The 26,229-nt window shown below is 31.2% G+C and overlaps 1 protein-coding gene across 3 annotated transcripts; it reads right to left on the bottom strand.

Moving 5' to 3' along the window:
• Positions 1 to 1,169: 1,169 nt before the first annotated feature.
• On the bottom strand, positions 1,170 to 23,399 carry LOC146995861 (growth hormone-inducible transmembrane protein-like). Of its 3 annotated transcripts, none has more exons than XM_085821902.1 (8): positions 23,241 to 23,399; positions 21,359 to 21,601; positions 17,283 to 17,394; positions 11,865 to 12,006; positions 6,185 to 6,383; positions 5,445 to 5,543; positions 4,856 to 5,027; positions 1,170 to 1,703 (listed from the first exon to the last, which is right to left on the bottom strand). In XM_085821902.1, exons 2-8 carry the CDS (start codon positions 21,567 to 21,569, stop codon positions 1,619 to 1,621), a joined length of 1,020 nt encoding a protein of 339 aa, XP_085678028.1. In that variant the 5' UTR covers positions 21,570 to 21,601; positions 23,241 to 23,399; the 3' UTR covers positions 1,170 to 1,618. The 3 variants fall into 3 exon arrangements, with proteins under 3 accessions (XP_085678028.1, XP_085678029.1, XP_085678030.1); XM_085821903.1 differs by having other exon boundaries at positions 23,237 to 23,372; XM_085821904.1 differs by lacking the exon at positions 5,445 to 5,543.
• Between the last annotated feature and the right edge of the window lie 2,830 nt (positions 23,400 to 26,229).

The following is a 26,229-nucleotide window of genomic DNA, read 5'->3' as shown; positions in this document are numbered from 1 at the left end:
TTCACAGGGTTGCACTCAAACAGGAAAATGAAATTCCCTGACTTTTCCAGGTGTGTTTTCAGAAAATTCCAATCCATCTGCACAATTGGCTACGCTAAGAGATAAATTAATTATGGTACCATTTGAAAACACAAAAATTTGCCAATTACACATGACATATATATATTACATGACTTATAATATATAATACCCAAAGCATTACTATTATAACTATAATAGGTGTTTTCTCCACTGAAGATTGAGATTAGAATCTGCCCAATCTGGATTAAAAAATGTCTTTTTTTGCAGACATTTTGCAGCTAAACGAAGGAAAAATCTATTTAATGATAATTTTAAATAAATTTAGGTATTTTATATTTATTTAGTAGCATACATGAGCAAAATTTTGTGATGGTATGTCATCATACTGCTAGAATTAATTTCAGGATTATGACAGAGAAAATTTCCTGAAATTTGAAAGTATTATTTACTAATAAAAAATAAATAAATTTAAAGAGTAGAAGCAACATTAAATGACACAAATAACATTAAAATAAAGATAATTATTTAAAAATTGAATTAGAATAATCAACGATGTTTTGCCGGATATAGTAACATTAAATGGTTAGCCTAGGTGACTGATTACCATTTTTTTTATTATTATTTTACTGCAAAATGACAAATAAGGCATTTATTAAAAAAAAGGCGGGTTAAAATGATTTTGTGATAAAATCCTGGTATATGCTACGGCTTTGGCACGATTTTCAAAATTGTTGCCAACACCAAAATGACTGCTCATCATAATATCTCCAAATCCCGTGTATATGGTACCCTGTACTAGGATTAAACAGATTTTATTTCCCTTATTTCAACATGCACTACATATGCGCATGGGAGTCATTCAATACTCGAAGTTACTGGAAACTTGTTTTACCTTTCTAAAAGACAATCTGATGGGAGCTGCAAAAATTGGCTCTATGCCAGCTGGCTGAATGATGCTCATGCGATACATAATTCGGCAAGAAAGTGATCGCTTCCAACGTCAGTGCAAAATGCGTTTCTTGGGGGAAAATAGCCGATTCCAGAATTTTTTGGTCAATTTTTGAATTCCCCGACTTTTTCCAGTTTTCCAGATAGCGTGGCAACCGTGCATTCATTAGTAGATACATCAAAATAATAACAAGAAACAATAAGAGTTAACAAGTAATTTTATTGGAATTTCACTAAAGAAACAAACTTTACAATTTGTACACTTTTAAAATCATAAATTTTATATACATATCTCACTTTTCTTGAAAAAAAAGGGTGGATCATTAATTACACAATTTTTAAAAGTAGCTGTTTTATTACTATTAAACTTTAAATAATTTATCTGATCTCAAAATGAAAATGCAAGCTTTAGAATCATCAACAGGTTAAATATATGATGGCAGAATCAATAAAATTCACAATGCTAACTCATGAGGTAACGTTGTGCTTTTCCGAAGTAACAGAAAGTAGCGTTATGACTTAACGCTCCATGTTTGAGGTAGCGTTGTGCCTTTACACTCCATCGCCTTAGTATCTACAAATTTACAGCATCTCAAAATATTTACAGTATCTCAAAATATTTACAACTAATGTTTGGTTTGTATAAATATCACTTCCTTCTTGAACCACCACCAGCTAAAAGCATTGCAATACGAATAAAAATATTCAATGTGTCCAGGTATATTGAAATTGACCTAAAGGGGGAAAAAAAAGCAAAATTTTCAGAGTTACCAGTTTTTAATACTATACAATTATTACAAAACAAATCAGTTAGGACTTGCTACAAACCCATATAATGATATGTGATAAATTGCATCAACATGCCTCTGAGATAAAACTCAATGCCTTTATCTCTGCTGCATTATACATGATATATAGCACAAAAATGTTTTTAACCCTTTGGCTGCTCATCCCTCAATTTTTGCGGGAATGTGTTTTTCATCCTTTATTGAGGAGCGCATCCCATCTTTTCACTGTTTAACCAGCGAAATAAATTATATTACAATACTAGATATTTAATTTAGATTTTGACTAACAGATGTTAATCATCCACTAAATTGCGGTATCTGAAGGAACTTGGTATTTACCGCTCTAACTTCATCATGTTTGCTGCCTTTTTCTAATCAAAAATGGCTGCTAGAAAATGTTCAGTGACTGATGAAAGAACGATGCAAATGGAAACAAAAAAATTTGCAAAGAAACACGAGTTTGGTGCAAAGACTGCGAAATTGGACTTTGTCTTGAATTCTGTTTCAAACTCTATCGTACTAAACTAGATTTCTAAGGTATTTTTTCCTCAGTGCATTATATTTCCTTTAGTTTTATTCATTTTACTTTACATTATGTAATAAATAGAAATAAACTGTTAATTCAATTGAAATTTATTATTATTTGTGATAAAATCTGAAATTGGTTTTCCTGACAGCTTAGTTTCTCATGACAAAAATCTTTTCTAGAAAGAACAAATGCATATTTAAATTCTCCAATGCATATATAGATTTAAAATATGGGGGGGGGTCGAGGAATTTTTTTGGGAAACGATTTCGGTACACAAATTGAGCAGTCAGAGGGTTAAAACTATCACAGGTATATTTATAAATAGGTTTAATTTTTGCCATTTCTTCTCATGTGTAAATAAGCAATTCGCAGCTGAATGATAAATATTAAATTATGAATTCCCCTCACAAGAGGTTTTCTATAATAAGTTTGACAGAGTCTTTCCCCCCCCTTTTTTTCCTTACAGGGTAGTAGAAAGCATTTTAGAAGTTGCTTTCATAAATATTTTTGTTATCCTTCTGGACTATAAAATGAAAGTAAAAAACATCAGAGGAAAACATTTTCGGCTTCGTTTCCAAAAACTTCCAAGACCTATTCTGAAAATTCTTTGCTTCAAATATTGCAAAATCTATAATTTTAAACTCTGATTTTCAGCAGAGTTGTCCATTTTGTTCAACTAACAGTAAAATGATTCCTCTACTCACAATACAATATCATAAAATCAAAAGAACAAATAATATGATAATAATAACTAATAATAAGACAAACAAAAAATAAATATTTCATATGAAATTATTTTAAGCAAGTGAAAAATGTAATATATTCGTGAGTAATTTTTCTTAATATGACCTAAAGTGTTCAATTTTAGTATGTAGTATAATGTTTGAGGTTAGAAATAATTTTTTATTCCTCTCTATTTTATTTATTCTTAATGTCTGAGACTCAAAAGAGAATTTCAAGAATAAAAATGGCCGCCTAAACATAATGAGATTAAGATTGCCAGATCTGCAGGCAGATAAAGAAAAAATACCCTAATATTTCTATGAAAAGAATCATATACATAACATGTTACATTCTTGTATTTTTTTCCAGTCTTTACAGAGAAAATGCTGCCATCTAAATGTTGTTTCCTGTTATCAAGATTTAACATAGAAATTATGAAGTAATGTGATCTTTAATATTCAGAGGTAGTTTTTATGCAGTATCTATACAAGGGCACATGGAAATATTTGCATACAGCACATTTCTATGGACTCATTTTCTTTAGATACCATTTGTGCCAGAACAGTTACTATTAATTTTAAACAGTGGTTTCACCAAATGGAAATACGTCAATCAATGGCCAAAGTGGACCAGTACGTTACCATGCATCACACAGCTATTATAGTTAATGATTTAGCTTGAAAACTAAATTTAAGTACATAAATTAACTATTCTTTGAGAACTGATATTGGTACTTTATCTGCTCGCAATTTCTAATTAAAATGTTTCAATTGAATGAAATATGTAAAAAATAAAATAACAGCTTTCATTTAAGAATAAGAAATATTCAAGTAGTAGCTAAAGCATAGTGCTATTTTCCAAGAAAAATATAGACAAGAGTTTAACATTATGAGTACCCTAGGGAAAGTGGTTGGAATGAACAAAATCACCCTATTGTATCACTCAATATTGTGCTCTGTAACAGTACGTATTTTTCATCTTTCAACTTAGCTTAATATGAGAAATGTCGAATGCTATTCAATAACACTATTCAATTTTGATTTTAACTTAAAAAAAGCTACCTTTTCATGTTTTAATCAACATTTTGAAAAAATTTTAAAATGGATATCAAACTATCTAAAGCGAATGCCAAGTACCTTGGTTACTGAAATAAACAGATCATACATTTCAACAAATAATCAATGAAGTATTATTCTATGTATTATATGATATTCTAAAAAAGGAAGAATCAAATAAAGCTTCTAGATAATACGAAATCATGTATTTCCAAATACTGTGGAAAATTACTTACATGAAAAGATACAAACAGCTAAACTACACAATCAGCACTTCTATACTTTTTCACAGTTGAGAAACCCATGAAAACAGTCTCAGATCCCTAGATGAAAATTAATCTACTCAAAACTACACAATTATTTTTTATGGACCCATTAGCAATATCTAAAGCAGCATTAAGGTTCCAAAGAAGCCCTGCTGGAAGTCTGAATATAGCTTTATATGACCTTTTTCCTTAACATACCTACAGATAAAAGTAAAAATGCTTTGTGATTAAACTTTAGTGTAGGATGTTTCTGAAAGGTCATTAAGCAATTTTGAAAGACTTGTTAAAGTGTGGAGCTGTTCCAGGAATGTCACCTTCCCCCCAAAAGAAAGAACACTGAACATGACAAATACACTAACACACTAAATACATATTTCCCACACACACACATTTTGCAAATCATTACTCAAAAGCCCACACACATTAACTATTTATTAATTATCTTAGTGGATTTAGAGAATTTTAAAGTTATAAGTATCAAAACTATTATACACTAATATGGATAAACAAAATACCAATACTTACGCATTTATAGGGTCATATGGTTTAATAGCATATACTGGATATGTTTCAGCCATGCGAACTATTCTCTGAGTGTCATACAATAAGAAAGCTCCAAAGAGGACAAGGCCTCCATACATGCTGATACTATACAGTCCAGCACCCAAAGCAGTTGTAGGTGGGAAAAACATTGAACCTACAAGTTAAATTGGTTGGTTTAAGTTTTATAAAAATTTACTAATTTGTATAAAATTTTTTCTACTATTAATGCAATAAACAACCCCCAAGAGACTCACAGATTAAGAATTCATATAATACAGTATAAATTTTGATATATATATTCTACTCCCATACAACCCTACCCACCTAATTACCTCAAACAACTCAGAGAAAATCTTGGTTTAAATAAATTTATTGATCACATACAAACATTTATTTTTGCATTAAGAAACTCCTATTAAAATTATTAGACCTTGCAGATATAAATTTAACAAAAAACATTTCACTATTTTTTCATAATACACAGAACACATAATTTAACAATAAACAGCAGCATAATCGAACATTCTTTAACAGTTTTATAAAAAAAAGGAGGGCGTACTAAAATGCTTACCTAAAGATGATGCAAATACAACACCTAACCCACAGGCTAGAGGGCCTCCCATGTACAAAAATCGTTCACTTGGGGCACAAGCTGCAACAGCTGATAACCCTAAAAACATTATAACGAAATAGTAAAGTTAATGCAAAATCAATTTAAGAGAAAATGAATAGGATATAATCAAATTAAAGGAATGCAATAAGTAAATAAGGGAAAGTGATTTTCAACAACTAAGCTTGTTAAATCTTGACCGAACAATTTATTATTTTAACTGTTATAATTAATTATTCTTCAGCTTGGCAATCCTTTGATACATTTCACCCTGAAAAATGTCTTCCACATGACCACCATAATAATAAACAATAATTCCAAAATACAGCTGAAAGGCAGAACTGCAGTTAAAAGAAATTTAAATTCAGATCATATCATTCATTAGCTTAAAAAATTTCATAATTTTATTGATAAAAACGTAAAAATATTTAGTAAAAACTAATATGACAAGTATCTCTATTGCACAAAACAAATCTTTATTAAATAAATACATGTCTATGATATTAAGAGAATTTCAGCAAGATCCTAGTTTATCACTTCAGTTAATACTGAAATACTTGAAAGAAATATTCAACAGAACTGCAGTAATAACTTCAGTTACACTGAATATTTCTTTTAAAATCTATTTTCACCACATGCCTTAATGGTAGACTATTTTTAATGCTCAATATACATAAAAACTATCAAATGCATATACTCACCACCAACAACACCTGCAGTATACCAAGCAGCTCGCATTAAAATAGGCCCACCTAGCAGGCACAAAGGTGCAACAACAGCTCCCATTATACCACTATGAACCATCCAAGCAAGCTGTTTTCCTCCCAAGCCTTCTGAATATGGTATAGATCGAACAACCATGCCACTACCAATCATAGCTGCAAAAGTAGCTCCAATTGCCTAAAATCAAAATTTCAATAACTGTGTTTAAATAATGATGGAAAAAATAATCATGCACCAAACTGAATTTCTATGCCATAGCTGCAACTTTGAAATCCACAAAACTGGGAGTTTTTCATCTTGTGTGGCAATACCCTTTCACAGGATCTCCAAACCAACTCAAATTCACTTTATAATACACGATTCAGGTTACTCAAATTGTCATCAAAATTCAAAATATATTAGTATTTAATTAATTTAACAGATATTCTCTATTCATATAAAGCTAATATAAATTTAAAATTTAATAATTTGTTAAATTCAAATTTCATTCCTTGCAGCAATTGCGCCAAGAGAATTATTTGCAAGAGAATTATTTAAATTTAATTTAATTTTACCATATTCTTGTGAAACAATTTAGTATTTAATTAGATATATTAAATTTTATGGTCTTGGGCTAATTTTATTTTGTAATTTTCTTACACTTTTGTACTGAAGAAGTCCTAAACGGAGAAAGAAAAGCTACCTATTTAAGTACATTTAAATACGATGGAAATTAAATTAATAATTAATATGCATAATATTTATCTGGATAAACTTAGAAATAAATGTAACATAACATAGTAAAATAAATATAAACCAATTTAACACTTGTTCAGTCTTCACATAAAATCAACAAATGCTTACGCTAGATTAAGGCAACTCGCATAAAGTGAAATTTAATTAGAAAAAAGTCAATAAAATGTAATAAAAAATACAGTTCAGATGAAATAACATTTAAGAAAAATCATTCCGAAAATCACCAAGGGTGGAACAGAATTTGCACATTTTTAAGTTTCATTAATTCAATAAATTTCATTTACTGCTAAAAAACACTTTCCTGAGTAAAAAGCTAAAAATTAAAAACTGAGAGATTTGGCAATCTAGCAGAAGATCAAGAGGTATGATGAAAAACCGGGAGTCTCCGGGTGAAACAGGGAGAGTTGGCAGCTAAGCCATATTTATAAGTACATTTCATTAAATAAAAACCTCCTACAGCAAAATTTAATCTCCAGCATGCTTTAACAAAGTTTAAAATTGTTTTTGCACATTCATAATGAATACTTAAAAGATTTTTTTGAATGCAGGCATGCACACATGCAAATAAAATCGTAACTTTAAACTGTTGCTCCTGTGTTATATTTTTAACAAAAATATCTAATTATTTTTGTTCTGGAAATACTAGGTCTTCTGGAATATTCTATCTCCACCCAAAAAAATGAAACCATATTTTCTTCTAATTATTTTGTATCTCTTCATAAGAAGAAAGAATGGTCGAAGCCGGTTTTTAAAATGCAGTCTGCAGTATTGCTTGCTTGCAGTGTGTAATTCTAGCATGAGTTGTGGCAGAATTTTGTCAATGCAGTGCTAAGAAGAAAGAACTCAATGATCCTGTCATATTATTTCTTTAAAAAAAGAAAAAACTCACATATAGTCAGACTACTCATAAAATCTGTGTTGTATATAGACTCTAAGGACATAGGTACGGGGTTCATAGATTTGGAGTGAATAACGACGACATTTGATGGAGTTTCGAAACACACTTTATTTACCAATATTAATCAGGACAGCTCCAAAACACTTTTACACTCCTCGAAGATCTACAATAAACACGCTGGAACAATCAGCAACATAGCCTTCACACTGTCAGGCTATGACGGCGGAGGCACCTTCACTGCAAAGCACCAGAGTAAAGCTCCCAACTCTGCTCGGTCGTTCTCGTACTCTCGAGACTCTCCATGCTACAACTCGCGATGCACACAATGACACACAGAGAATGGCTCCCGACTTTTCAGTTCAGTCTTTCCCGGTGCTCAACACACTCTCTCGATGATGCACTAACCGCAATACACTAAGAGACTCCTTCGGTGAACTCGACGACCCACTCGGCACTCGCTGCCCGGCTGTCAACTTGATCGACTCCGAACGGACTGACTTCCTAGACGAGACACCAACTAACTCGTAACTAACTCTCCGCATACCAGCAGGATTTATATAGCTTATAGCTTTTGACTGGTGTTCAAGAACATTCTGGGCTAAACCAGTAAGAATTTGTTCAGAAGGTTCTCCAACCGTCCATGATATATTGCCAATTTCGTCATCAAATGGGCGATTTCTCGCCAAATGTGGCAACCCTATCTTAACCCTAAAGTTGCTTTGCGGGGAGGCCATCTTACTGCGCCTGGACATTTTGTAACAATATATTGAGAATTGCTCAAATGCCATCATGTGATATTCTTTGCTAAAACAAAATAAAGTCCTTTTTTGAAATGACTAATTGCTGCAGATGAGAAGTAGATATTCTACAACATTAAAAGAAAAAGATCATGGGATAAGACATGATCCTTTAATAACTTCAAAAGGAGAAATCCTAAAAAAAGCAATGCTTTGTGTATAGTAAGACTACAAAAAGAACTGTATATTATAAATTATTGCTACTAAATCAGACAGCAAAATCAGAAAAATATTGTTCCTGAATGGCAGATTTAAAAGCAGAAATCAAAGCGAAGAACTCCAAAACTGACCAATCTTCTATCATGAACATTGCTCAGTTAGTTCTATATTTTGATAAATGTAGAGAGACTTCCCAAGTATGGCTTGGACATTTTGTGTCACCCTCATATTCATCAGACTTTGAACTCTCAGATTTTCATACGGTCACTGAAAAATTCTCTGCATGGCCTGGAATTTACACTGTCAAAAACACTGATAACTTTTTTCATGACTAAACTAATGACATTTTGAAAAAAATCTGATGTGGCCAGATGGTAATCCAATGTGGCTAGATAGCATTATGATCAGGTTTGGGTATATTCGTGAACGTTGAAATTCAATGTTTTGTGAAGGAGGCAAATGTGTTTTGAAAACTGAAAGCTTGTCTGCTAAAGTAAAATCTATGTCAATCAATGTTAGGTCTTCTTACATTTATTTGGTTAATTTCAATACTTTCTTAAAGAGACTCAGCACGTAGTCTAGATTGTATCTTCAAACTAATTTTCAAGTCTTGGATAAATCTGAGATTAACAATATCTTAGTAAAAAATCTAATCATGATTGACTGATTTGCTGTGCAACATTGCTACGAATCTCTTACTCCAACATAATAATGAGATGGGTCAGGAATGACAAAAAGAAACTAGCATTACTAAGAAGTTCAAACATATATGTGTTCGCCCAATGAATTATGATTATGATGAACTCTTTACAAGATTGGAGGTTGAATATTGCAGTTTTATTTCAATATATTGCAAGCATTTTTTAGTGCTTTATCTTTAATCCTTTATTTAAGATTATCTTATATTTAATGCCAGCAACTGATTACCCCAATAACCTATCATAATCCCGTTTCATGTTTCGCAGTTTATTCATAAACTAGTGGAAGTACCTGAAAAAAATGGACGACGACTTTTTCCAGGACTCAGAAAAGAATTGTATAAAGTTTAGCGACGATAGCTTTAGTAGTGACCAAGTTATTAGAGGAAAAATACACCAATTTTCTTTTTTATACATATGTGCATTTAAAAACATGACGAACATACATCTAATTTTTTGTGTATAAGAAACAGAAATGTATGATTACACAAAAAAATTACATATTCCAACAAGTTTGATCATGATGCAGAGCCCACCCACATTCATCACACCAAAATGTGTGATTATATTTCACACAAAAAGAAATTTGTGTTGTGTATGGACAGGATGGTACAGAAAGTCGAAGATTAAAGAACTGCATTGCGGTTCTTTAATCTTTGACTACAGTTACTCAAAATGTTACAGTAATTTTTAGACACCACGTTTTTCTTGCTTTTGATAAACAGATATTTAATGAAATCTTTTTAATATTCTACATAAAATAGCTAATGTTGATATAAAGAAAAATAGCAAACATAACAAAATGTATTGCATAAATAGGCAATTCTTTCAGTATATATAAATTCAAGATTGAATTTCAAAGATTCCATATGCCATATCTTAGATCGTCGTAATCTTTCAAAATCTCAAATCGCATATTCGTTTGTACATGAAACAAATACAAATGTGCTGATATTCAATTTAGCAAAATTTAGGGATTTTACTAAATGATTACTGATCAAATGGCTATTCAGTTATTAATACATTAAAGCTAATGGCAAACCCTTTTACAGGATATGCGGTGATACTACAAACAATCCTTTTTTTAGAAATTTTTCTAATGCAGAAAAGACTGCTTTGGAATAAACAATTCTTAACCAATCTGGCTGAAATAAGCTATATTTATTGCATTAAAATGCGGAATAAAGACTTTTAAATTTCATGAAATTAATTCATACCTTAGCATGATGGCAGTTTTAAGTCACACTTTGCAGTTACATTTATTAAACAAAAAATTTTATATCATAATTTGCAAACATATTTAAGTAAAATGTAAATAATTTGTATATAGAGGAAATTTATCCTAAATAAAACACAGAGTTTTTTAAAAATACACTAATATAAATTATTGATCATTGTTTTAGTATTTTACGGATATAAATTTTGAAAAATGCTGTTATCTGTTTAAAAAATTCATATTTCTCTCATCCTGTTCTCAGAAAATTCGTTTAGTGGTTCTTCCTGATTAGGCCATCCCCCTCCAAAAAATTTCTAAACACTGGTGAATTTTTCGTCAAGCTAAGATGCGAAAGACGGCAACCATTTAAAAAAATGGTAGCATACTAAACATTAAATGAGACGACAACTAACTGGCAAAATTAGAAACGTGTGTAAACAACATCTGTTTTTAACTTCTAAAAACTTCAGAAAATTTTAGAAACTTGGCAACATGCACTACCTGGCATTATGCTTACCGCATACACAATAGTCTGTTTTCATTTAAAAACCTCAGAGAGGCATTGTACATGCTGTTGTTTTCACATGAACACAGTAACCTGTTTTTGTTTTAAAAAATTACCTAACTGAATAAATTTGACATCGGCACCTTTATAAGCACAATTTCATGGAATGAAAATTTTTTAATTTCTAGTGCTAGACAAATGCTATATTTCCAGAAAAAAAAAAAAAAAAAAAAAATGCAATGCTTTCATCACCTGAAAACTTCACAGCTCCATTGCAATTCCTTACATGAAAAAACAAGAATGCAATCAATGCAATATTAATGATTGTCGTCAATACCACAAAAACTAATTACTGGTGCTCATCTGCTAGGTGCATACAAGGGTTGTCACAAATACATTTTGGCAACATAACACATTATGTGTGAATACTTTTTGGGAGGAGGAGTATGTGCATAATCTGAAAGTACCCATTTAAATTACACACCAAACAACTTAAAAAAATTATTTGTATAAATTGCCACAATGTCCACCTAAATCACAAAACCAGATGTCGCTACAATGGGTAAAAGAGTTAACACATAAAATTTATGAATGAAGATCTTTATAAATACTTAGCATACATTCTATGAGATTATTTATATTATACTCACAAGCCATGAATTTTTCATCATAAGGCTCATCAGCTTAGGTGATTGACTGACAGCAAAAGCAGATGCAGCAGTAATAGCAATACTTCCTCCAAAATAGGCATAAGTAGCTTTAATTCGGTCTTTTACATAATTCGGCCACATCCTGTAAAAATAAATAAAATATGGGCTATTCCACGTGTAACAAAATAAGTTGTAATACATTCATTACTTACACACAGGAAAGTGCAGAACCGCCCACTGCTTGGCACGTTTTTAAGAATTGCACATACTCGGTATCCATGGGCACATCGACCTATTTGCACTAAAAAAAAAAAATCCCAGAATTGCACAAAAATGGCATTGCGCACTCCCTTGACTTTATTCATGTACACATCGACCTATTTTCACTTATAATGTAAAGAAAATTGACAAAAATCAAATTCTTCTTACTCTTGTAAAAAGCGCCAAACAAATAACTGGGCGATTCTGCACTTTACCACTTATTTATTAACAACTTCTCCCAGCCTGTAAAAGTTGTTTTTTTTTTTTTTTTTTTTAAATATGATATTCTTAACACTCTCCAGCAGCAGCTGGTATCATGCCTCAAATCCCAAGCTAATAAGCATTATCAACTATATGAAAAATTATTACTGTAATTTCCGGAAGAAACGCTGCGGCGTTTACGTGTTTAAAACTTAAATTTTCAGCGGGTTCGGCGTATCTACCCATGCTGCGTTTAGGTACACTAAAAATAAAATATTTCCTATGATGGTCATTGTACATAGTTTGGATGGCCTTGTCATTGTGCATAGACTGGTGCTGTTCCCACACAAAAGACACACTCTGTTGCTTTTTGCGAACGTTATTTTGTTTACATTCTTTCCCTTGAACGGACCTACATGCCTTATTCACCCTAAACGAGATCTCAGAACAATAACATTCTTCCCCCATTCAAATCAACATTCTCATCAGTTTGAATAGTCTCTCTTCTCTGCCATTCGATGAATCTTCCAGGACCCATCCTCTTCCCACCCCTGCCTTTTCTGCAATTTTTTTCAAAGGCAGACATGACTCCACCTGCCTCGCAATAACGAACTCTGACGTATTTCCCCTTCAGCATAAATGGATTTTTCTTGCCATTCTGCCAGATACGGATCCCATTAGTTTGGGTACAAGTACTTGTTGGATAGTTTTTAAGTAAGAAGGGAGTGGAAAATTTTTGAAAATGTCCCTAAACGGCACAGAAGATATACTGCTGGTTTTAAGCTCAATGTAATTTCACGTGCTGGACAAACTGGAAATCGAGCAGCAGCTCGAAAGTTTGAAGTGGATGACAGATGTATTCGACGTTGGAGAACTGAAAAAGAACTTCTTAAAAATATGCCACAACAGAAACGACCTTGCAAACTGGATGAAGGAGCAACGAGGAAAGGGAATGGCAATTTCGACTGTAAAAATTCGCTTACAAACAAAATTTATAGCAAAACGAATGAACATAAATGATTTCAAAGGAGGTGTAGCAGATTTATGAAAAGAAAAAATATTTCTCTGCGTACTAGAACAACAGTCGGGCAACAATTACCAATGGACTGGCAGGATAAAAAGTCATCTTTTCTAAAATATGTGACAGCTATTATTGACCAAAAAAAAAAAAAAAAAAAAAAACTTCTTCGGTCGCAGATAATAAATATGGTTGAAACGCCGTTAGCTTTCGACTCTCCTGCAAACAGAACTGTTGATGAAACTGGTACAAAAACTGTGTGTTTATGACGGAGCATAAAAGAACGTCATTTACATGCATGTTAGCTTGTGCTGCAAACGGTGGCAAGCTAAAGCCGATGATCATTTTTAAACGAAAGACTATTCCGAAGGGAGATTTTCCTAATGACGTAATTATTTAATCATGCACGAGTGGCTACAAAAAGTTTGTCAGTGTCGTATGGGATCTTTTTTCCAACCAAAAGGGTTATTCGTAATGGATTCCATGCGTGCTTATTTCTTTGAGTCAGTGAAAACCAGATGTCAAAAATTGTCTACGACCGAAGCAATAATTAATGGTGGTTTGACAAAAATCTTACAACCATTATATTTGTCAGATAATAAATCCTTCAAAGCTGAAGTCCGAAAGCGGTGGGAATGTTGGATGAGTGAAGGATTGCATACATAAACCAAAAGCGGTAAAATGCGTAGAGCATCTTATGAAGAAATTGCAAAGTGGGCAGGAAGTGCGTGGAAATTGGTAGAAACATCGTCAATAATAGCGGGGTTCAAAGAAGCTGAAATTATATCCTTAGATAAAGAGACTGTAAACCAAGAGGATGAATGTGACGATCTGGAAGACTTAGATCACGATTTACTAAATCTTTTTAATTCAGATAGTGAAGAATCAGATTTTGATGGCTTCATATGATGTATAGTTTGCTGTAATTCGTAAGTAAAATTTAAAATTTCCTTTTGTCATCCAAATTTAATATTTTGTTGTTGCAACATTTTTTATAATATAGTCCGAGTATTACAAATATGGACTTCTTTAGTGGGTAATATAAGTATATACGTGTAAATATATTTTCCACATTTCTTACCTTTAATTTATTTTTGAGTTATGGTTTCATTTCATGCATTTTTCTTAACTGGTATGTCATATATGAGGACTTAGGTTGAGTTTTTGCATCTATACGGCCCATGACGATGTCACGGGCAATTTAATCTATCACGGCGTTTCTGTGTAATTTTAATTTTTTCCCCGCCATTTTTCTCGAGTGCGGTGGCCTTTCTTCCGGAAATTACGGTATATAATTTGACATTATATTTATTATTAAAACGATTTTAGCAAATTCATTAACAACATTCTTCCAGCCGATGTCAGGTGATGTATCATAGGAAGCGAACGAAATACATGTACAGGCTAATTTCATGGCATGAAAATTTTTTAGTTTTAGTGTGTTAAATACACCAAAACTATTAGTTAAATCTATGGGCTTCTTAATTTAGATAAACATTTTAATGGACCAGAACGCCTACCAAATACGCATACAAGATACTAAGAGAAAACAGAAGATATCTTACAACTAACTACCTCTAAATTTTAATTCTTATTGCCAAAACTATGAAAGCATTCCTAATAACTCTAAACCAGGGTTTCTGAACCGGTGTTATGCAAAGAAAAAGTATTTTTAACTATTAAATTCAAAAATCTCCTGAAAGAAAAGAAAATGAGAGAAATGTCCTGTGATCGAACTCGAACTGAAGATTTCAAAAATAATACACGTGTTAACTTTTGTCCGAATCGAAAAATAACTTTAAGGGCATTTCAAATAAAGCTTTTAAATTTTTATTCCCTTTTTGCACAACCTATTTGTGTGAACAAAGATTTTCTTCAATGTTACATTTAAAAATTAAATACAGAACAAAATTAAAAGTGGATCCTAATTTGTGGTTAAAACTAAGTGAAATAAGACCAGACACACACACACACACACACAAAAAAAAAAAAAAAAAAAAAAAAAAAAAATTCTCTCTTTTAAACAGGACCAAATTTCACACTAGATTTTAGAATCAAAGTATTATAACTTAAATTTTGATAATAAAAATGGTAACCAATTTTTAATCTAAAATATTTTTTATGTGTGCATATTTAATACAAATAACCAATAGGCTGTGCAAATGGCAAAATATATTTATTTTTAACATTTCTATTGAAAAATTGAAAAATAATCATTGTAAAATAGCAGTGATAAAGCTTTTCAGTTTTTGTTTAGATGATACATGTTAGTCGAAAGGTTGAGAACTGCTGCTCTAAACAGATTTAAATTATATATCATTCTGATTTATATGCTAAGCCAATTATTTAATTTTTCGTCAGTTCATACATTCGGCAATAATCATGATTCTTCCACCTTGAAAGAGACAGCTTCTTTTACAAACTGGATAACGACTTCATGCAACAGGAAACTTCGCCAGCTTTCCTTTACAGTTATTTGCTTTGCTGCCATTGGCATCTGTACCGTCTTCATTTTGTTCAATATCCATACAATTTTATCATAATTTTTATTCATAATCTCAATCTCATCGTCATTCTCTTCATAAAATCTCTGGCTTAATAGTTGTCATCATTCATACAATCTCCATACTCATCATCATTAGTATCTACTATAACAGCTTCGTCTGTATAAGAGATCATCTATATTTCACGTTGCATAGGATATATTTAGTACCTAAGAAATCTGAAGTATTCATGTTTTAGAACCATTTTAAGTTTTCAGATTTCAGAACAATCTACATCATTGTGCTTCACAGTACTTCAGAATAATTTGCATCAATGTTCTTTGTAGCACCATCGTTATTTGATATCTTAAGAATTTTCTATATTAACTAAATACACTAAAATACTGCTTCTTAATATTATGATCATCTTCTAATACTAAATAATGGTATAAAATTTTAAGTTCTTACAGTAGAATATACCCATAACAATTTTTTCATGGCAGATATTTATCAAGTTATTGGACTAAATGTACTCGCATAAAAAGTTTTTCTTTTTTAGTCAATCAAACATTGCTTTCAGTTGCATAAAATCAACCAATCAAAGCTTCTGGATAATCAAAACACTGAAGTACAACTTATTGCTTCAGCAGTTTTTCTTACTTGCAATTTCAAAAGCAGCTTTCGTTTCTTTACTTTTTCATTTCGTTCACCTTGTGGTCTGACATCAGTTTATTGTGAAGATCGAGATCTACTGCTTTAATTGAAGGAAATAAATTAATATCTCTTTACTTGGTGATCCCACTTCTAATAATTTGTAGAGGCTATCTGGGTAGCAGAAGTTAAATCTATGGGCTTCTTGATATAGAAAGACATTTTAATGAACCAGAACACTTACATCAAATACACAAATGGCACATAAAATGCAAGATACTAAAAACTGCTGACGTCTTACATCTAGCTTTGAATTCTGGTTGCCAGATCTACGAAAACACTCCTAGTAACTCTAAATATATTGAAATTATACATTATTATGATTTATATGGTAGACAACTATTAAATTTTTTGTCATTACCTACATTCAATCATATGAAAATATTAGGGTTGTCTATCCAAGCATCATGCAGTGAATGTGAATCATCTTCCTTCTGAGAGATGCCCCGCACGTTTTAAATCAACCAATTTCAAAAGCTTCTTTGCTAGAAAACTGTTCATTCAGACACATAAACTTTCCATAAATATAACCAAGTATATTAATCCACACAAAAAAAGGAACCAGCATACAAATATATCAGGTTTATACCTTCCAATGTTAATCTAGACTATGACAAAAACTTTCTATGTTTATGTAACAGTTAAGTTATAGACTTTTGCGTGCCACAAAGAAATATTGCATACAATGCTGATATACACTTAAACAAGATTAAGTAAATGATACTGTAACATTAGCTCCCTTACACAGATTTATCGATTGCTCCAGGCTCAGATGAAAGTCCTGCTCCATAGTAGCATAATGCTCCAACGCCAAATGCAGATGCTCCAAGCAACAAACCTCTGCCTAAATCGAAGGCTGTAAAAAATTACAATTCCATCAGTTATGCACATTAAAAAAAAAGTTTAGTAAAACATTTAAATAAATTAATTATAAGATGTATTTAAAATCTTTTTTTCAAAATTTAGTACTGTAACAGAAATATCATTAAGCATTCACTAAATACAAATCTATCAGAAATACTTATATCTTATCACAACCTTATACTGATAATGACTGATAAAATTATATTCTGCACTCAAAATCTATTAAAATAAAGGCTGATCTTTAGAATATGGTAACTGGTAGTTTGGCGACATTTTGGAGGCGATAAAGGTTACTACCTGGGACTTTGGTAATAATGTGAGCAGTACTCAGTTCCGATTACGCATTATTTTGTGTGAGGGAAATGAAATATCATGGGATATGTCATGTGATATTAATGGACGAATTACGGTTCTTTAATCGGAAAAGGGGGGAAATCGGGAAAAAATCTGGAAATTTTGTATTTGGCTTTATTCTGTGTTGTGTGAAACAGTGTTCGTTAATGTTTGGATCCCATGGCCCTAACTAAAGTTAATTCGACATGGGTATTTAGTGGGATTGAAAGGGGTAGTAATAAGTGTTTCTTTAAGGTTGTGCGAGATAGAAGTAAAGATGTTTTATTAAGTTATTTATTTTACCTGGTACCTTGGTGTGAACTATAAGTATGATTTTAAAGATCCTGAAACAGAAATAAGAAAAGTTTATTGGACACATAATCAAGATTCTGAAGAAGAATAGGTAAGTTAGTATTTTTAATTATTTGAGGATATTATTTTTATGCATTGTTCTAAATGTAAGGTGGAAGTAAAGTAATTTGCGTAAACGTGCATGGAAATGACACTAAGTATTTGTAACCATTTGTAATGTTTGCGGTATGAATTAGTTAGTGACATTTGTAATATAATAGATAATGCAGAAGTAAAAGTTTTTGGATATTTTATTTATTTTATACGGGGAAATGTTCATATTTGGAAAGGGTATATACTTTTTCGCGATCAGGTAATTTCATATATGTTCTTTTTACCAGGTTTAAAGATTCAGAAAATTGTTATGCATTTTCGTGAAATTTTTCTAATTTATGAGAAAAAAAGCAGTGTACATGTATATAGTGAAGAGAGTGCACAATGCCATTTTTGTGCAATTCTGGGATTTTTTTTAAGTAAAAATAAGTCGACGTGTACATGGTTTAGTGATATTTTAATTAAATGATAGTTATTTTGTGAATTTTATGTTTATAGAAATTTGGTATACGTTTAAGTTGAAGTAAACGTGCATGGAAATAATTTAAATATTTGACACTAAGTATTTGTAATGCTTGCGGTATGAATTCATTGGTGACGTGTATAACATTATAGATGATTTAGAGGTAAAAGTTTTTGGATATTTTATTTATTTTATATGTGGAAATGTTCATATTTGGAAAGGGTATAAACTTTTTTGCGATCAGGTAATTTCATATATGTTCTTTTTACCGGGTTTAAAGATTCAGAAAATTGTCATGTATTTTTGTGAAATTTTTCTAATTTATGAGAAAAAAGCAGTGTACATGGATATAGTGAAGAGTGTGCGCAATGCCCTTTTTGTGCAATTCTTGGATTTTTTTTAAGTAAAAATAAGTCGCCGTGTACATGGTTTATGTGTATGTGTTATTTTGAAAAACGCGTAAGGATTATGGTATTGTGCACTTTTTCCCAATTTTGCAGTGAATATTTGTCATGATTAAGCAGTTTTGTTAGATAAAATTTCTCGCATAAGTGTAATTCGGCTAGTAGATTGTTGGAAGAAGTGTTCAGTAGATAAAAAGAAAAGAAACATGTCTTTACTTCATGAAGACAAAATGGCGGCGGGAAAAAAAAAAATAGAGGGTTGCTGTAAGGAGAGTTGGTCGCCAAATTTTCGCCAAAAAAACGCCAAGTTACCATAATGTAAAGATCAACCAAAATAAAATGTATTAAAAAAACTTCAGACTGCATGCTAATGTCTTGAATTTTTTAACTATTAAAGTTTCGAAAACAGAAAAATATTTTTAAAATTTAAAATCATTTAAAAGACAGAGCTGAAGATAAACTAACCTGATTTTGGCATACATATTTCGGTTTAATATCTAAATCCACTTTAAGAGATTAAAAACACAGAAAATAAAATCATACTCAAAATATGCAATATATATATATATATAAGGTAAAATATTTGTCATACTATTATATCTATGTTGTTTAAGGCCATGTGGAGATGTAGGACTCCTAGTGGCATGACTGGCTTTATCTAGGCATGAGAATGTTATTTGGTGTACACTACCTTCCTATTTAAAACGTTTCCGTATTTTCTTACTTGATCTAAATACCATCTCGGTTACAGTTGGTACCCCTTGTATTATCGCCAAGTTGTTGTCTCATTTACGACAACCTGAGTAGTTGAATAGTATGGAAACCCTATTATGATGTAATTGGTTGCAGTGAATTTGAATCATGCGAAAACATTTGGTAAGTGTGTGTCAGATTTTGGGTAAGGGCTGTGTGTGTGTTGGATAAGTAAATTTTTATTTTGTGGTTTACACAGTAAATTAGCTGAATGTGGTAAGATTAATTTGAAGTTTCTGTAGGGTTTGGAACAAAAGGGAAAGGAGCATTAATTGACTGTTGTGTAAATGAACGTTACTTAGTAGCCATTATTAAGTGTCTCGTTTGTAGAAAGGAAATGCGTATGGTTGAACATTGGATATTTTCAAACGGAGGATATTTTTTACTCTTATTTTTGTGAATTTATGTGGTGATACCATTATATAGATTCTAGTTCAGATAATTTTAGGAAGTGTTTGGATGCTGTTAAGAAATTTTGGTACTTTTCCGTTTTGGCAGCGCAGGCGATAAAGTGGCCAATAATGGTACAACTGATGCCAAACGGAATATCCTCGCTGGTAACTTTTTATGCCCCATTTTCAAAACCAGTTGCCGCCATTTCTTATCAGATTGATTCAGTCTTTTAATACTGGCATACAGTTACATAGAATATTTACCAGATAGTTCAATTTTATGCCCCAAGGACATTCGCAGTAATTATGTCAATCAGGATGCAATCACATCACTCACCCGAAGGCGAAAATATAGAAAAGACAGAGTCCAGGGTTAAATTCATCAATTCTAATCAGAATGCACTAAAGAACTAAAGCACTGCGGTTTTACATAATTTCTGAGTAAGCTATTCGTACGAATTGAAATAATTCTTGCATTTAAACTTGTATTTCAAACTAAGATTTAACTTCAAATTACTGTAAATAATTACTGAGAGAATTAGAGTTTTGCAGCGTAGTTTATGTGGGATGAGATCACTTGGGGTCACATGATACGAACCGGCGACTCAGGATGTTGAACCATGAAAGCATAGTTAATTCTTAAATTAATGTCTTTTTACAAATTTTTTGTTTTTATTCATTGGCTTTTTATAAAACTTTAAACACTATTAAAATGTTTATGCCTTCAAAATAAAAATATATTAAATATAAATTAAATATAAATTAAAAATATATAAATAATATATTCTACTATTTTAAAATTAATTTTAAAGTTTATTAATGTATTTTGTCATATAAAAATTCGGAATAATTTGAATAGCACTTCTAAAAATTATTTCCTACAGTCAGCAATTTTATTATACATTTCATGTAAAGTTTCCTGTAGGGTAATTCCTTACAACTCTCATCTGCTCCAAGGGAACATCTTAAACAAAGGCATGTTATTTCAAATGCAATAATGAAATTACAACTCTAACAAAATATAATATGATTACATAAATTTAAAAAACTTAAATATCACTCACTATCTTTAGTAAAGTTAAAATTTCTAATCCATAATTATTTACACAAATGAGGATCTTATTACTTCAAAACAAATATCAAATCATTTTGCATTGTTTTAAAAATAAAAATCTTAGCTGTAAGGCTTATATCAAGAAAACATACCTGTTCCCTTCTGTGGAGCAAGAAGCCTTTCCTTCAGTGTTGGGCTTCTAGCAATGACATTAGACCTACGAAATGCAGAACGTGCATTGCTAGCAAGCCCTTTAGACTGATTTATCATTGGAGTCCTCACAAGAAGCTTGCCAGATTTTAATAGCACTTCTCTTGATTGACCAAGAACATGTGCTCGAATCACTAATAATGCAGCTGCCATTGCTCGTAGTTGAGATTAAAAAAAGTTCACAGCTGTAAAAAAACAAATATAAGGTTAAATTGGTTGGTCACCAAATACAGATATAGGCAAACATAAGAACTAATATATTTACAGTTGAACATATATATTTACAGCAATAAATTTAAACCGACTGTTCTTTTAAACAGTTTAAAGACTGTTTCAACCAAGGGTGCCCCTTGATTTGTCCATGTACACATCAATCTATTTTCATTTAAATAAAATCAGGAAGCTAAAACAAAGTTAAAACTATCACAGTAACCAGAAGTGAGGTTTCATCGCCAAAATTTAAAAAAAATATTGTTTCTAATCAAAGGAGAACCCAATTCTAGACAAAGATTTGCACAAACTCTATCCATGTACACATCGATCTATTTTTATTTAAAAAAACATCCTAGAATTGCACAAACTACGCATTGCACACTGCCTTAAATTTGTCCATGTACACATCAATCTACTTTCATTTAAATAAAATCAGGAAGCTAAAACAAAGTTAAAACTATCACGGTAACCAGAAGTAAGGTTTCATTGCCAAAATTTAAGAAAAAAAAAAAATTGTTTCTAATCAAAGGAGAACCCAATTCTACAGTAGAGCCGAACAGTCATCACTTCGACAATATTTTATTTCCTAAATACTGAAACTGCGTGTATAATATTAAAACTATTCAATTAGTCTTATTTCACAGATTTTAGACAGAAACGCAGGCAATCAAAACAAAAATTCTGTTAGCCAAATAATTCAGTGTGGGTGTGGAGAAATTTTAAATAAAGTTTCATATTAATTGTCACCATTGTATAAATTAAACAGTAATGATATTAGTTACTGCAATTACAAACCACACAATTTTTTCAGTTTGACCTAATACATAAACAATAATAAAAAAAAAGAAATGGCATTTTCCTAAATTAACACCAAAAGTGGTTATGTTGATGATTACTTGGCTTGAGATTTTATTTCAACACGGCATTTACGATATTCCACACATACGTAACAGAAAAATTAATATATCTACCTGCTAGTTACAGATTGAATGCTGATTCTCTCATACCAAGCAATTCAAAATGTCTAAAATGAAAGCCAATTTTTTATCTCAGACCATATGTAAACAAATGATACTTTTAACATTTTTGTATGTATCTTTGTTTAAAGATTTTTTTAACGTAGATGTTTAAAGACACGAAAGATTGTAAAGATTCACGGGCTAAACGGAAAATGAGTGAAAACTGTATTAATTAAAAATTTAAATTAATGGTTGGCACTTTTCAGTCAAATTTAAAACTAGCAATTTATTATTACTCGCAAGTTAACTAAATACATAGTAAGGTTATATATAATTCATTAGACTTTATACCAAACTTTCATGATCCAACAGTAAATACACTTCGCAAGATTAAATAACGCATATAAAAAGGAATCGCTGAATATTTATGCAACTTCATGCGGATAAATTATATTTCGCTTTCCACAATTGTACGCTGTGCTTTTTTAAACAAAAAGGAACTTAAAATTATACACTACCTAAATGACAACAGGCAAGCGGTAAAATTCAGATTATATAATTCTGGGTTAATATTAATAAACGAACTACACTTATATTAAGAACTGTATATAATGGAAACGAAAATGAAATAATAATTATTATTACTACCTACTTCACTGAGGAAATACGTTACACACGTTGACGCTACAAAATGGCCGACCGTTTCGATGACCTAATTGACGACACAGCTAACATCAAAGTGATGACGCAGAATAATCTAGAAACTGATGAAACCGAGGCATGCGGATTTTTTATTTAGCTCTAAATCAGCAAAATGTAATAAAATAAAATAATTATTCAAAAAATAAAGCTAAGAAAACTTAAAAAGTTCATTAAGATATAGCTGAGGAATAATTTTAAAAAATAACGAAATAAGAAATATTTTGGCGCAAAAAAAGGCGTCACTCGATAACATTAAATATTGTAAACAAACTTGAGCAGCCAATATAATATTGGTTAATCCTAAAACATCGCATGCTTATCTTGTTTCCGAAATTCCCTAATTTGAATGAAATTTTAAGCTGCTTTCAGTGCATATTCTTACAAGCGTCTAGACCCCCAAGAATCACTTTTGATCATAAATCCTTTTCGATTATCTGGAAAAAGGAAAAGGGATTTTGAATATATAGGGATTTGATTTTGAATTTTAGTCCACAGCATTGTTTGTATTTCGCAGCTGGTGAATTGTCATTAATATGTCTTCAGAAAATTTTATCATGTCTTCTGAAATAATAAAACGGCCTTTTTCAGGATCATATATTCCTGAAATGGAAAATCAACCGTTGGAATGTTTCCCTTGTGTGGATCGTGGGAAAAGTTACGCTATATTTTCTAATTTAAGAAGACACATAGCAAATTTTCATCTCCCAAAACTGCAGGACATAAAGCGCCGAAAAGAATGCGAATTTAAATGTTCTAGTTTTACACGTTAGTTCAGCAATCTTTGTCGTTTAAAAGCTCATCAACGGCAGAAACATCAATCCCATAAATGTTTACTGTGCAATTCCTATTTTGATAAGCGAAATATTATTTTACATTTTCAAGGTGATCAGGAAAAAAGAACAGATGAAGGATATTTAGAATTTTCCTCATTAGAGGCCTTTTATGATTGGAAAGAAAGTATTGAGAAAGAAACACATTCAAAATTTATTGTCGAAAGCACGAAAATATCCCGCAATACTACATATTAGTCTTTTATTATGGTGCTTTATGCAATGTTATGTGTATGTTTTTATCTGAAAGTCACGAGAAGAGACATTTAAAAGTACAAGGTAGTGAGTGCTAAGGTAAATGGATTTTGCCCACCTAGCATTAAAGAACATAATGGTAAATTTATAGTAACTTTTACGGAAACTCATATTTGACATAAACATTATATTCAACACCAATCATTATCAAATAATGAAAAGGATTTTATGGCCACAAAAATTGCTTCACGCATACTAGTTACAAGATTTTAAATGAAATACGTGATACTGTTTCAGGTTCTGAATTGACAAAAGACTTGCGTAATATCCCAACAATCATATAATCTATGTTCAGACGCAGTCAAGCATAAGGACTTTTCCCTTAATGTGTAGACATGGATTATTGAAATGGAAAACAGCGAATGATTAATATGTCTTATTTTATAAACAACAATAAAGTATATTAGAAGGATATTAAGATTTAAAAATAGAAGATTTTGTGCTTGTCCTAACGAATATTGCACAAAAGGAGATTTTATAACAATATGACTCTGATTGTATTTGTAATGGATGGCATTCATGGGATGAATGGTTATGATTTCGAGTTAGTGATACTGCTTGTTATTGATGGTGTTCGGCAAGGCTTCCCATGTGCATTCTTGATATCTAATAGAACCGATCAATCTGTTTTATCTCTTAAAAGCTAAATCAGGGGTGCTGAAACTCAAAGTTTCTATGTTCGATAAGGCGGAATCATTTTATAATGCATGGATACGAGAAATGGAAGAACCAGATAATCGTCTGTTGTTTGTGGCATGGTGGAAAAACCTGCGAAAAATTAAAAGCAATGACAAACAAATTGAGGTGTACAATTTTTCTTACGCTGCTTGAAGTACTACTTCGTACGTTACTTAAAATTCTTCGTTCTCTATTTGAAGAAACAGATCCAGCAGCTTTCGTAAAAATATTAGAAGAAGCAATGTAAAGATTTCGCAATGATTCCGATATTATAGATTTTGCAGCTTATTTTTCTTTGCAATACACAAAAGGTGTTAATCGGTGGCCATAGTGTTATCGTTTGAATTGTGGTTTAAATACCAATATGCCCACTGAAAGGGTGCACTGAAGATTAAAATATGTTTATCGCTCTACAGTAAAAGTGTTAAAAGGTTACATAAGTCATTCCATGTCATCAGTGTTATACCTAGGACTTTTTTGGAAGAGTAAAAATACTCCGACTTTTTTAGGAGGAGAGAAAATCATTTATGAGGAATGAAATACAGAAATAGCATAAACTCCACATACAGACAAATTTCTATAAAAAACACTTTTTAATGGACAAAATGAATTAGAAATAAAATGAGGATGCTATTTTGGTTTTTGACAATTATAGCATATGTTAAGTATTAGTAGAAAATAGTAAACATTATAAATAAAAGAATTTATTTTACATTAAAAGTTCTAAATCAAATATTTATTTAATATTACAAATTTAATATCCTTTTCCTCTAATTTTTCCACAATGTTACAGCTGATTTCCTTACAGAATCAAAACTCTTTCAAAATTAAAGTTACAAAAATCATTTTTCCTTGGTTACATTAGAATTCTGATCTCCTTTTCCTCTGATGTTTTTCACAAGGTTACTGCTCTTTCAAAATTAAAATTACAAAAAAAAAAAAAAAAAAAAAACATTTTCCCCTTTGTTCTTTGGCTCAGATTTCTCGTTAGAATTTCCAGTTGTTTTTCCCCCAATCTACTTCTCCTATTTAATTTGATCCTATTTTTAGGAGAAAATTCTCTTTCACAAACAGCCGTTGACAAAGGTATAGTCATAGCTATTTGTGTCAGGGCTGTAAATCCTGGATATAAGAATTCACCATCTAAACTTGATGAGAACAACAAATTGGCAAACT

The sequence above is a fragment of the Stegodyphus dumicola genome, chromosome 8 (assembly GCF_044657685.1).
Source record: "Stegodyphus dumicola isolate Sdum_Otavi_A_Nest chromosome 8, ASM4465768v1".
Classification (NCBI taxonomy): domain Eukaryota; kingdom Metazoa; phylum Arthropoda; class Arachnida; order Araneae; family Eresidae; genus Stegodyphus; species Stegodyphus dumicola.
Note: the sequence above shows the minus strand (reverse complement) of the source record. Positions and strands in the feature narration are given on the sequence as shown.